Source organism: Belonocnema kinseyi, chromosome 7, assembly GCF_010883055.1.
Source record: "Belonocnema kinseyi isolate 2016_QV_RU_SX_M_011 chromosome 7, B_treatae_v1, whole genome shotgun sequence".
Lineage (NCBI taxonomy): Eukaryota > Metazoa > Arthropoda > Insecta > Hymenoptera > Cynipidae > Belonocnema > Belonocnema kinseyi.
Window position 1 is genome coordinate 104518733 of NC_046663.1, and position 14475 is coordinate 104533207.

Genomic DNA, 14475 nt, shown 5'->3' on the forward strand with positions numbered 1-14475 from the left:
ACCTATGTAAAACGCGGCAGAAGTTTTACATTTTCAACAGATAGAATTGCTGTCATTTTTGACAATTTGCGCTTCATTACGCTGTATGAATTCAGGATGTGTTTTAAGAATTTCTGAGTTTGTGCTTGACAGATTTAGGGTTCTGAATTCTGGCTTCTTTCACTTGGGCTTTGTATGTTTAAGATTGAGGTTTGCGTGAGTTTAAAATACAAATATTAACGCAGAAATTCGAAATGGCCAATTTTCAACTATAGTTATGCTTTTTACGGTGAAATCTGAACTGGCATAGTCCTTCGGACCCCGAATTCAGATTCAGCGACCCAAAAGACATATAAATATGGTTGTAAAGTCGACGGGATATACAAATCTTTTGTTTTAATACAAAATATACAAGAAAAAACGCTGTTTTCGTCGTTTTTACGTCTCTTTTTGCATTTTTTGGGAAACTATGACCTGATTGGGTTATTTGGACCCCGGATTCAGATTTAGCGACCCAAAAGGCATGAAGATATGGTTGTAAAGTTGCCAGAACATAAAAATCTTTAATTTTTATTCAAAATATACAAAAAAAAACGCTGTTTTCCTCATTTTTACGTATATTTTTGATTTTTTTTGGAAAACTATGACCTGATAGGGTTAATTGAACCCCGGATTCAGATTCAGTGACCCAAAAAACATATAGATATGGTTTTAAAGTCGACCGGACATGAAAATCTTTTGTTTTTATACAAAATATACACGAAAAAACGCTGTTTTCGTCGTTTTTACGTCTCTTTTTGCATTTTTTGGGAAACTATGACCTGATTGGGTTATTTGGACCCCGGATTCGAAATCAGCGATCCCAAAAACATATAGATATGGTAGTGTAGTCTACCGGACAGACCACTTTTTTTGTGTGTCTGTGTTATTAAAACGTTTTTACATTTGATTTTTCTTGATTGTTTAGTACTTTTCGATAGATTTGAAAATGTTAAAAATATTTATAAAACAAAAATCTGGCCGCTGCGCGGACACATTCGGGGCGCTTCACTCGCAAGTTTTAGCGCGACTAGGGCGCGGAACTGTTGGATCTCGCGCTTCGCGTTTGATGGTGTCTTTATCTCACGCTTCGCGCTCTATTATGTATTTACCTCCCGCTACGTGCTCGGTTTTTGTATTGGCAACATTTGTACACATACCTTTTAAAATTAAATGTCAAAACATCAACAGCTGTAATTTGATGATAGTGAATTCTATTGTGTAAAAGCTCTTTCAGCTTTAGCGAACACATTCTCTTATTGTATCTCCTGCTTCGCATTTGATTTTGTTTAAAGTGTTAACTTTTCTACATTATTTTCACCACTTTTATACCAAATGCATATTACACGTATTTAGAATTTAAATTCTTTGCTTTGCATATTTTACATTATTTTGATTTTGTGTAGCATAAAATGGTTTTTTTGTGTTTAAGGTTATGAAAGAATTTTTGCACGTGTCTTTTCTTTATTATTTATAACTTTTAGATATATTCAAAGGTTTTAATTATATTAAATATTTAGCAGAAAAGGACAGCGTCCTTTTCCAAAAATGTGATTTTTTGGCATTACATTTATTGAAGCGGTTTCGCAATCATGCTTTCTTTATTGCCTTACTTTTCTATAGATTTACTATTTTTAAATATTAATTTAAAAAAAGAATGCATCCTTTTTTGAAATAAGTGAAATTCAAATTTTTTAGACGAAAATATATGCTTATTTTACAAAAAATATTTTTGATTGAATTTCCTGTTACCTGCAGTACTTCAAAAAGTGATCTGAAAGAAACTATTAAAAAGTTGAAAAAAGCTACTTTATTCTGTTTTTTAAATATAAGAAAATTCATAAGATTATAAATTTACCTTTGAACTACAGTGAAACCCTTTAATAGTCCTCCCTTCTATAGCCCTTCCGGGAATTGACGCCGTGCCGCAGGCAGGTGTAACAAGAGATGCGCGGAGTGCGCGCGGACTGCGGTTGTCACTTAGGCAAGCAATGAAGCGTGAACAAACAAAAGCGAAGCGGGATATAATGAGTCAGTTCCCACCAACCGTCAGTCCTGAAATCGGCGCTGTAAAAGAGTTTCACTGTACTTATAAGTTATCAGAAAGGTGCTTTCTGTAAAGAAACATTGAGTTCAACCACTTTCAGGTTGAAGATGGTTTTAAGGCTCCGTATAAAAATCGCACTAGAAAAAGTTAGATATTTTTTTACGGTATCATTTTTTCGTGTCCTGTTTTTGAATAGTTTTTTTCGGAGTCTTATTTTAATACCTGAAATTAGCAGCGAAATGTTACATTTCTTACAGTACAGGTTAGAGTTTCTCTGTATATCGAAGGAAGTATATTTTTTGACAGTTTAATTTTTTACAATTTAATAATTAAGCAAAATCTTCTGCAGCACGTAATAAAATATTAGCATATTCTATACTATATGTAGAAAATATTGTAAAGAATTCCATTACATTTGATTACCCACTGTATACTCTGTAGAGCTCTATAGAGCGGCCTGGTTTTGTATATTTTATCATCAAAAGTCAAAATGTCAAGATCGATAAAAATGGATTTTATTCCATATTGCATGAAGCAGTCGACATAGGATAATTTTTTATGAGTTTTATACTGCGTAGTAGGGTGGTTTAAAAAACATGAATTTTTGAAAAGTTCAGGTGCTCCTTGATATTTCGGTTCGAAATCCAGGGGTGGTCAACGCAATGATAAGTAGACGGCCTCGTACTATTATGATTATATTTAGTTCGCAGACCATTTGTATGTGCGCTGCTGCCGAAAGCGGGTGAGCGGGGCAAGGGAAGGTTGACTTTTGAAGTCGAAAGCGTTGACGAACGACTGGTCCTAGAATTTGAAAATTGTCATGTGCGACTGACAACCTGAAAAACTTGTGTTTGCAAATTTTCATTTGCGTATTGCCATACGAAATATTTAGTGCAAAATTATGGAAATATGATTTAAAAGACATTAAAAAATGTTACTTATCTGTCTTTTGTCTCATATCCTTCAAATTTTGCTTTCAGTCTTTCATTTCCCTTTAATTATAATACAACGAAAACACATGAAAGAACTATATACACATATACGTGCACTGGCGCATGCACATACGATCTAGTTCACAGACCAATTGTACGCGGCGCTAGCTCTGGGTATCTATTGCCGCCTACTTCCCATTGCGTTGACCACCCCCGTCGAAATCATAAAAAACAATAGAGAATACCTCGGAAATTATTATAGATAAATGATTTTAAATATAAGTCTCTGAACTTCATCGCCAGGAACAGTTTATTCAAGATATCTCTGTTTCCGTGCACAATTTGTTTTGAAACCAATTGGAGATTGTTTACTATCGAATATCGATATTATGTCAAGCATTTCAAACTACAAGGGTTTCATCTCTTATTTTTGATAACAGAAAAAGATGTTTTTTTCAATTAATTTTATTTTAAATTTATTTAATCAGTAATTGATGTCACTGAAACTTTGTTGCATTGTAGAGTGCAACAAAGTAAAAGATACGTATATTTTTTATCTGCAAAAAACATTTTAAGGGTGATAACCACATATGAAATACACCCTTTAATTTTTTTTCGGAATTTTTCTTTTATAATGCAAATTTTTAAAAATCCAGTTGACGATAATTAATTATTAAACCAAAGTGTTAAATATAAAATTAAAAACTCCGGTGGTTACATCCCATTTTTCTAACAGGGTAAAAACGTTGTTTTTCTACATTTTTCTCTCGAAAAATTATAAAACTCATTAAATACTTGTAAAAATAACGTTATTATAAAGAAAAAAAGATTCTAAAGTTGGCGCGTTTCGAGATCGTTCAAAAAACCACATTTTAAGAGGGTAAACTACTTCTTATTATTGTTCACCTTTGTTTGAAAACATAATGAGCGTGTGCAGATGTGTTAACTATCAATCATTTTTATATTTCAATACAATCAAAAAAATTGCGGTTATTGCTACAGCGCAGCAAAGTTTCATTGACCGCTAAAAGGCAATAAATGCTATATTTGTGTTTGTAGTGAAATATAAAAATTAAATTGGTGGTTAATACATTTCAATACACTTACTTTGGTTTTATGTACAAATAATTATTCAAAGAAAAGTGAAAAGTACTGATAAGGGCTATTTTATCCGTCTAAAATGTACCTCATAAAATATTTTGGTAAATATTTGATTATTTTCACAATGTTTGCAGATCAAAAATTAAAAAAAAGAGAATATTTTAATCTCGGAAAAAAGTGGTCTCAAAAATATTCAAAATGCGCTCACTTTTTGAATTTTTATCTAAAATGGCTGGCTAAAGAACTTTAGCTTCATTTAAAAATATTGAAAGAGTCGACCAAAGGAAAATCCAGTCTGTCAATTCTTTCTAAAGTAATCGTGCTAACAAACTAAAAATCTACAGGCACACTAACTAACGAACAGACAAACAAATTCGTAAATACCTGCTTTTCGGATTTAGAAAGTCTCGAAACGTGGACATTTGACAAAAACTGGGGGAGGGGGGGGGGTCAAATTTAACTCAAATCTAATACCTTCTCTGATGGGAATGTGAAAATCATTTCTACCCTTGTAAAAAGTAAGAGATGTAACCTCTCGGGGTCGAAATGATGTACATAATATCGGTGTTCAATAATCAGTAATCTCGAATTGGTTAAAAAAATCGCATAGAAACGGAGATATATTGAAAAAACTGTTTTTGGGGGTAAATTTTAGGGGTACTTTTCACCCCTTTAAAATATTTTTCAGCGGCAAGTAAAATAAACATGTTTCGTATTTTGTTGTCCTCTACAGCATAGCGAAGTTTCATTGAAATCGGTGACTGACACTTTGATAGCCGTCCTTGTTAAAGAACCTTTTTCTCTAGAGGTTCCTGTCCCGCGACTCTCCGAAGATGATCAACTGCTAGGGCATGTGTTCACCACATGGGCCGCCGAAGCTTTTGGCAGGAATCGAATCCGCAAGCCGACGCAGTGGGTACAAAGCCTATGCCTTAGCCCGCACGTCCATATGCACTTGACAATAATACATTACTGGTTGATTGCGAACGATTATTCGGATTTTAGCCGATCAAAGAAAAAAGGTTGTTCGTTTAGGTAACTCTTGTAGTCTACTGTCGATTTTTAGTTCAGAAACCGGTGTTCAAGGGTGAAATTGAAGATCACAATTTGAAAAGGGAGTGCTAGGTGGTAGTGATGTAATTAATGACCTAGTTTAGATAAATGGAGACATCCTGCAGTTCTTATGATGAAAATAGGCTAGAGTATTGAGGATGAGCAAGCATCTAGCCGGAGGTGCGCTTTTGTCCTCTTCCTGTACATGGAAAAGTGTGCGAGTGAGAAAGCTTGTCAACTTGACGTAAGTTAGACAGATTCTGTTCTTTTGTTGATCATCATACGAAAGATACAGAAAATAAATATTTAAACAGTATTTTCGGTACTTTTTTGAAAAATGTGTGAACAGATTTTGAGGAGGAAAAGTATAGGTAAGTACATTTTAAATTTGTAATATGATAAAGAATTAATGGAAGTAATATAACCTGATTCACTGAAAAAACTAGTTGGTTGGGACAATTAACAAAGTAGTAGGCCCAACTATTTTCTTTTGTAATATATGCCGCTGCCATTAAAGTGGTTGAGGCTACTACTTTTACTCACAAGATTGGTAGTAGTTGTCCTTACTACAACTTTCGATGGTAGATACTACTTTCAGGTAGGTGTGTTTACTGCTTTAAATAGTAAGCGTTACTACTGCAATTAGTAAGTCTTACTATTAAATTAGTTATTTTACAAATAAATTAGTTGATCTTACTACTTAAAGTAGTAATCCTTACTATTATATAATCTTATATAATATTACTATTCAGTCTTATATTTTCTTACTATTCATATAATTATATTCATCCCACTGGAAAGCTGAATTGTCACGATGATGTATTTATACAAATTAGGGTACCTTTTCACGGAGGCCTGTTTTAGAGTATTCGTTGAATTTATTTGAAACATCGAGTTCGCATTTAGGTTATTAGACGTTTATTGTACGTACAATGAGGGCTTTAAAAAAGCAAAGTGTATTCGCATTCATCGGCGTGTAACTTGCACCACAACCCGGCACTTGACACCAGCATCAAAGCAAACGAACAGAACCTCTCTAACTTACGTCAATTTGACAAACTTTCTCACTCGCACACTTTTACATGTATAGGAAGAGGACAACTGCGCACCTGGGCACAAAAAATTTCAAATATTCCTGTAATGTGCATTTCCCTCGGACTTAGGGTACAAAAGGCTGGGTCGACTGCCATGGGCGCGTTTGACCACTTATAGCGACACTAGCGCAATCTACAAGGAGGTGAAAAACTAAAGCGTATCCATCGGTTCGTGCGCGTAAATGTGTATATTATTTGAATGTGTTGCATGCATTAAAATTAGAGAAAATAAACGAATTAATTCAAAATTATACAAATTTAAGACGAAAAAAGTGTAAATACTGGTTCCTGTACCATTTTTCGGCATAAATTTGTACAATTTTGCGATAATTCTCCAGTAAATGAAGAATTATATAACACATGAAATGTAACCTTTTTTCAAGATTTTATTTATTCGCATTATAATAGAGAAGTGAAATCAGTGACATCCTGGCACAGCACAAACATTTAAATTTTTTGAACTTTGTTTATTTTTCAGTGTCCTGATTTCACTGATTTCACTTCATACGGCGAAACACAACTTTTTTGAACTTAACCATATTTGAAGTTTGTTGACGAAAACATAACCTCAACGAACATTAGAATGGCGGCGCCTGGGTACGAAAGGTCACCTGGGTACGAAAGGTCAATTTTTTTACAGTTTTGCGGCCAAAACAATCGAAAAGTTTTGTACCTCAACACCAAGAGTTTCACCATCTTGAAATTACCTGCAACAAAATTAACCCCAAAGTTTTTAGCGTGTCTTCCTCGCAATCATAAACAAGGGTTGAAATTAGAAAAATCTTAAAATCGCCAAACATCTGCCTGCACGGAAAAAATGGATACTCTAGTATGGTCAGCTTAAATACCGTATTTTCACTTTTTTCGACTGTCGGAGTGTGTCAAACTTACTATCAGGGATGGTCGAACCGAAACTCTGGGGTGGTTAAGTTAAATATCTTGTTTTTAGTCATTGAGCCATTCAAGAGGGCCAAATTTACTATCAAGCATAATCAAATAGACACTGAAATGGTCAAATAATTCACGCGCGTCGGTTCAAATTGTCCTAATCCCTCCAAAGTTCACAACAGAGTAACAGACGCGACCAATGCGGTTAATTCGATTATCTTTATTGTAATTTTGTGTTTTTCGAAGTGTGTTACATACTTGAAATTATATCTGTGATTTGTTGTGAAATACCATAACATCTACGAGTACATCAAATTATTTGCGGCCCTGAGAGTACAATTTGGGTACAAAGTTGCTTTTACTCGACTTTGACAGAAAGTATCCAGCCAAGAAACACTTTGTACTCTTTGTGGGACTACCTGCGGTTTTAAAACTAGCTCTAAAGGAAGGTTATCAGCTGGAAACTTAAGTGGAAGAGATATGGCATGTGAAGTTAAAAATTTTTGCAATTTCTAGAAATCACTTAAAGTGACATTTTAATTTTTTTCCAGTGGTTCCACTACATGTCTTTAAATAATGCACTGTTAGATGACCTCCAGGAAAAGTATTTGCCACGTCTCTTCAACCCTGGCGCGATTCTACATCACTCGAACAAAAAAAACTTTGGACCATCAACCATAGAGTTAGAGAAAATCTTCTTCCTTCACATTTCTGTAAGTAAATATTAAAATTCATACTTATGCAGAGTTTTAAAGTTGTTCGCAAAATGAAGTGGCAGTTGACCTGTGTATTTTCAATGTATTGCAGAGCAAGCCTTGAATTAAGCACTCAACATCTCCATTAACTAATCCTAATCCATGCAGATTGTAAGACTCTTGTACCCTATGTTATCCTATATTACAGTATCCTATTCCACGTAGGCCTCGGACTCACTTCAGAGGTCAAGAAGAGCGTAAATAGTGTCACAAATTTGAAAGAATAGTGTCAAAATAGTGCCTTACAATTTTTCAAGTATTAAACTTATATGTAGTCCAATTTTTTAAATAATATTTTCCTATTTTGTGGCTGTCGGGTCCATAAATAATGAACAAGATTTAAATTTCTATCAGACTTTCGGCCCCATGTATAGACTCTCTTTAGTGATTTATTAGAGAAAAAGTTTGGTACATTATATGTAAATGTAAAGTTTCTTCATTATTTACGTACACCAAAGCCATAAAACATACAATTAGTATCAAGTTTCTAAGCTTATAATTTAAAAGTATTAAAGAAGACCTGCACGGTTTATTTCAAATGTTATTCTTTAGTCTATAAATAATCAAAATTCCTATTGATTTATTGCAGGCTACACAATGTTGATCCTATTCCTCCCTTTTTCTCGTTTTTCCACTTAAATGCAAAATGAATTGATAGAACCCAATAAGAAAATCCAAATATTTTTGGTTGTATGTATGTATTTATTCTCTTCCTTTTATGGGTTTAAGGGCCTCCGCTCCCTTTACTGTACGTTACAAAACCACTTATACTATCTTAATAATACTTACTACATTTAAAAAAAAGATTTGTGTAATATTACAATGTTTTGGAAAATTACATATTGTATGATTGTAAAAATCACATACTTCACTGTGTGATTTTACAAAAGTATGTGAAATTATAACCTCTAGCGATATAAATAAAAGGACGTTCGAACAGCAGTGTAATGAAAAATCGATAAAAATTAAATTACACATTCTCTCGTACGAACTTTATATGCAGAAGGGAAAATTCGGTCGCAGCATGTAGAAATACCATGCGTTGGTAAAATCACTTTTCTTTGATTGAAAATTACATCGAGATTTTTAATTTTACCAAAAATCATTAACTTTACCTTGGCGGAAACTGTAAGATTTTTGGTTTATAATTAATTGAACATTTAGAATAATTATTCAAATAATATGTGAATATGAAAGCTTCTCTCGTTTTCGTTGTTTATCGATGCCTTCATTCTCTAATTTGGCAGCATTTTTATTCTTAATGCGCGGAAATTGACAGCTATGATCAACTTTTTTGACAGCTTTCACACAAAAATAGATCGAATTCGAGCTATTCCTATTTTAACTTTTACATTTTCTGCTATTGAATCTGAAAAAATGCGGTTATTCAAAACGTATATTTCATATTTTTGTTACGAATATTTAAACATAAAAAAATACCTATCGTATCTAATGTGTTTTAGGTAGGTGGTAACGGCCCGGCTTGTGTTCCTTCAATCTCCATGAAATTGTACGAAGTTTGAGCTTCGAGTGTTCGAAACCTGTCACCCTAATAAATTTTATTTTATTTTATTCTTTCACATAATGAATTTTACATATTCGTATGTAAAATTATCAGCCGAATGGGAATATCACAATAGATTCAATATTAAAATTCATTCCTCGGTGGATTCTTACAATTTTTCATAAAGTTACTCCGATACACGAGGGTCCTTTTATTTACATCCACCAGAGATATAAATTTCAATAGATTTTTTTACAGTGTATCTAAATAATAAGATTCTACTTATATTAAATTATATGCTATCGCTTTGTCTTCACACAATTATTCTCGAGATTTTCTGACTGTAGAATTTCCTGGGCTTCAGTTTCCTCTTACCATTTTCGTTCACATGAATTCACATTTTCTTTAACTTTATTACCTTACTGTCCTTGCATAGGAGTACGCGTTTGGCCTTTCCCTACTATATACCCCTAACTTTCCCCCAGTCCCCTTCCATCCAAGATCCACCTCATCCTGTCATCCACAGTTTCACCACCCGTTCCGTCCCCCGTACATCTCTCTAAAACATTGCCCCATGATTCTATCTCATAATAACAGACTCTACATCTTATTTCCTCTTGATGCATCCAGCACCCTGCACTCTCTCATTTCTTCTCCCATCTTAAATCGTATAACGTGGTTCCATTTACTCTCCTTTTTTACATTTCTTAAATATTCTGGCTCTCCTTCAGCCTTTAATACCTTATACCACCTGTTATATTTAGATTCCACGATTTTTCTCCATCTTTCATCCCCCTCTTTAGCTAACAGTTCATTCTCTAACTCTTGCTATACTCTGACATCTGCTCTTATATCGCATTCTCTCCCCCTCTGTCGTCTCTCTTCCTCCCACCTTGATCCTTCTGTGTTACCCTGATTCTCTTTGTTTACTACTTCCCGTAGACAAGCTTGTGTCATCCAGCTTCCCTCCCCCCTTTTTAGCTTCTCCTCAAAGTTTCATGCTCTCTTCATTTGTCTAATAACCATTTTACCTCTACCTAATTCCTCCCTCAACATATATCCTGGACAGCTCCAGCTCACTCCCGTTACCCATCTCAAGAATCTCTCCTGCATACTTTCCATCCTCTTGTGCTCCTTCCATCCCCAGATCACCACTCCGTGACTAACGAGTGACCACACTAATGCATCAAACATTCACAGTCTCATCTTCCAGTCATCCTTAAACCTTCCCTTCCCTATACCTCATACTTGCCTCGTTACTTTAGTCGCACATTCTATCCTTCACCTTAGTTGCAGTTCAACCCAGCCTTTCGACTCAAACCAGAAGCCTAGGTAACTAAATTCCTCGATCTGTTCCACTTTCTCCCCGTACATCTTCCATTCATATTATACTTTTGTCTTTTTCTTCTTAAAATACATTATCTTCGTCTTATTTACATTTACCGTTAAGACTTTAATACTCACATACTTTTCAAACACTCTCATTATGAGCCTCATCCCTCTCTCATCATCTGCTAGTAAGACTACATCGCCTGCATACGCTAAAGAATATACCTTGCTATTTTCCAGAACCGCTCCCCCTTTTCCTTTCTTCTCCAATTTCTCCTCTAGATCTGCAAACAAGAGACTAAATAGTAGTGGACTCAGTGGCCACCCTCGCCTGAGCCCCCTCCTACTCCAAAACGCCTTCTCTTTTTGTTTTCCAATCCTAACCCTTATCTTAGTCTCTTCGAATATCTCCTTTATCCTCTCGACCAACCCTTCATCCATACCCTCTCCTTCATAACCTGCCATAACAGCTTTCTGTTAACCGAGTCAAACGCCGCTTTAAAATCTACAAATAAGGCCACTAGTTTTCCTTACTCGATTCCTAAGTTCCTAATCACTAAATAATCCAGTGCGTAAATGTTGTCTACTGTTCCCATCCCTTTCCTGAAGCTCGTCTGATTATGTGGAATGATCCCTTTCTGTTACATTTCCCTTTATTGTCTCTTTTTGAGTATCTCCTTATATATTTTATAGTCCACCGATATAAGTGTGATTCCCCTATACTACTCCACCTTCTTTCCCTCTCCTTTTTTAATTATCGGTACCCACAATCCTGTCCTCCATTCTTTAGGCCATCCTTCTCTTCTCCAAACCTTGGTGCATACTTTCCTTTCTTACTCCTTCCCGTCCAAACCTCAAAGCCTCGTTCTCAATATTGATCTCTCATATTGCCTTGTTTCTTTTAAGCCTCGCTATTGCTCTATTCACTCCCTCCCTACATATCCCGTTATCATGGTCATCTTCCCTTTCTATTACCTTCCTCATTTCAGCTAATACCTTATTTTCCACTTCTTCGAACAGTCGCTTAAAGTCCACTCATCCATCTCGATTTCCTCACTGATGTCCTTCTTTCCCCCTGATTCCCTATTGATCACCTCCCATTTCCTCCCTTCCCTGATTGCTTTTTCCACTTCTTTCATATACCTGCTGTTCTCTACTGTCTTTTACCACTTAATAATCTTTAATGTTTTCTCTTTCTCCTGTTATATTTCTGTTTCCCTATCTCCCCGTTTCTCTATTTACATTTTCTTGGATTTTATCGTTTCTCTCCTTAGATTCTGCATCCCATCATCCCCTCTTCATTTCCTCCTCCTCTTCCCCTGGCCTAACCTCTTTTTTTATCCTCTCTGTTAGTTCTTTTATATTTTCCAGGTGCATGTTCACGTATGTCCCTTCCAAACATCTAATATCATCATTCTCCATTCTTTCCTTAAATTTTCTCAATTTATCCTCCCCTATCTACCTAATTTCCCTTTCCTTTTGCCAGTTCTTACCTTTTTTCGCTACGCCGCTTTCATCCTGAACATTTCAATATCGCTATTAGCGGCAAGTGTTCTGAACCTGTTTCATTACCTACATCCACTTTATCCATTCTCTTCCTTATTCTCTCTTCTACTAAAATTTAATCTATCACAGTCTCTTCCTTACCCATAAACATCACTTCCTCTTCTTCATAAATCATATCCTATTCTATACCGACGGATATACTACATATACATACACCTTCCTATTCTATGTTTTCGATACTAGCCTACTAAATTTTATTCAATCCTGTTATATTAAAGTCATTCATTATATGTATTGCTTCTTTTTTTGTTGAGAATATCTGTGGGATGGGAAACCTGTTCGTAAATCGTCGAACACAACACAGAGAAAGTGATCTATGTGTATTCATTAAGTGCGTTTTTATGGTTTAAAGTTTTAAAGTCTTTGAACACTTTCTAGTTTAGTTTTAAGTTAATTTTAAAAAGGTTCACTCATATAAAAATTATGTATACAAAATTATGTATGTATTAGTTTATGTATAAAAATAAAACATACATATTTTTGATTAAAAACTTTCAGTACACTTATTTTATCCACTGATTAATATTTTCAATATTTTTAAAAACTTTAATAATTTGGCCACATACCAGAAACATCACGTAATGTCAGTTTTTCCATTTGAACTAGAACGGAGTTGAAAATATACACACATCACGTGATGTTTCTGGTATGTGGCCAAATTAATTTTTTAATAATTTTTTTCATAATAATAAAGATTTTACTACCCTATATAGTCGGTATAATTTTAAAATAAAGCCGTTTTTATTAAAGCAATAGTTGTTTTCGATAACACAGATAATAATTTGTTGACATAATACATTAAACCATTTTTTATATACACCTGAATATTTTTAAACTTTCAAGTTGACACCCTAAGATAATTGAGTTCACACTCCCAGGATCGTAAACTTGACATTTTGAGATAGTGAACCTAGCCTTCAAATTTTGACACCCAAGAATCGTAAACTTGACATGCTGGTACAGTAAACCCAGTCATCACATTTTGACCCTACCCACATGATACGCCAGACCATTTAGGGGGCTGTCCCAAGGATAAAACTCGAATCTAGTCAGTCTGACACTCTAGAATCTCTAGATATTTAGGCTGACCATTCATTTTTATCCATGTGGATGTTACTGACATTATGAGACAATAAATCAATGCTTGCTGATGGAAAGGGATAATATTCGAAAATACGTTATTTCAAGCAAAAAAAGGAACTCGAAACTCAAAATTGGAATGCGAGATTTAACCCTAACACATCACAAAACATCATATCAGCACATACCAAGTAAAATAAAAGTTTGTAAAAAAACGGTCCGAGTAATTCGAAAGGATATTCAATTGCCTTTAAATATACATAACTATTATATTCACAGTGAAAGAGGTCATTTCTGTTGCAGAGCATTTTTCTCAAGAGATCACTTGACTCTCGAGATAATAATGGTCTATTCCATTCGGGTCATCTTAATCTGCTTTCAGGGTCATCTTTCAAACCGAAACCTAGATACTTTATTTCACCGGCACACAAGTAACAACTACACTTAACATGAAATATATTCTATTATCAGGTTTTGTTCTCTTTTTAACTTTGCGAGCACGCGACACGGTCAGAAATTATAAAAAGCTCGCATAAGAGCTAAAGTTCTCTAAGAACATTGGCCATATTGGCTTAACTTGATATATGATCCCGAATCAGATCATTATGATCTCAAAAATCGACCATTCATTCCGGCAGATGAAAATTATCTTTATTTCGGTATCATTTTTATTGCAGATCAAAACGATATTGATTTTCGTATGATTTTAAGGGCATGTGACACAGCTAAATACCTATATTACCGACCACAGTTTTTCAGTTCACTGAATATTTTTTTGAACCTAAGAACTTTTTTTGTAAATAAAATATCGAGCTGAAACTTTGGGAAATGTATTAGAGTAAAATAAAGTACGTTTAGGTACTGCATTTTGGTAGGAACTTCGCTGAAAATTATTTCATCTTTTTTTTGAACCTCAACATTTTTTGAACGTTCGAACTTTTTTTATACATAAAATATCGGTCTCAAAGTTTGAGAAATGCAAGAGCCGAAAGAAAACTACGTTAATGTACAAAGGTTAATAATAAAAGATGTAAAAAAAAATATTTCAACAATCAATTCCAACGGCATCAGCCGGTAACGTTGTACACGAAAATACGAAACCTGGCGG

The 14475-nt window shown here is 34.5% G+C and overlaps 1 protein-coding gene across 7 annotated transcripts in view; it reads left to right on the forward strand.

Moving 5' to 3' along the window:
* Nucleotides 1-14475, forward strand: part of LOC117176327 (secretin receptor-like) — a 256742-nt gene that overhangs the window by 57396 nt on the left and 184871 nt on the right. For 5 of the 7 annotated variants that reach the window (XM_033366557.1, XM_033366556.1, XM_033366559.1 and 2 more), the window contains one exon: nucleotides 7685-7846. The exons of the other annotated variants lie outside the window; for them this stretch is intronic. In XM_033366557.1, the coding sequence (XP_033222448.1) occupies nucleotides 7685-7846 (162 nt within the window). The remainder of the gene's footprint in view (nucleotides 1-7684; nucleotides 7847-14475) is intronic. 7 annotated transcript variants of the gene reach the window in all.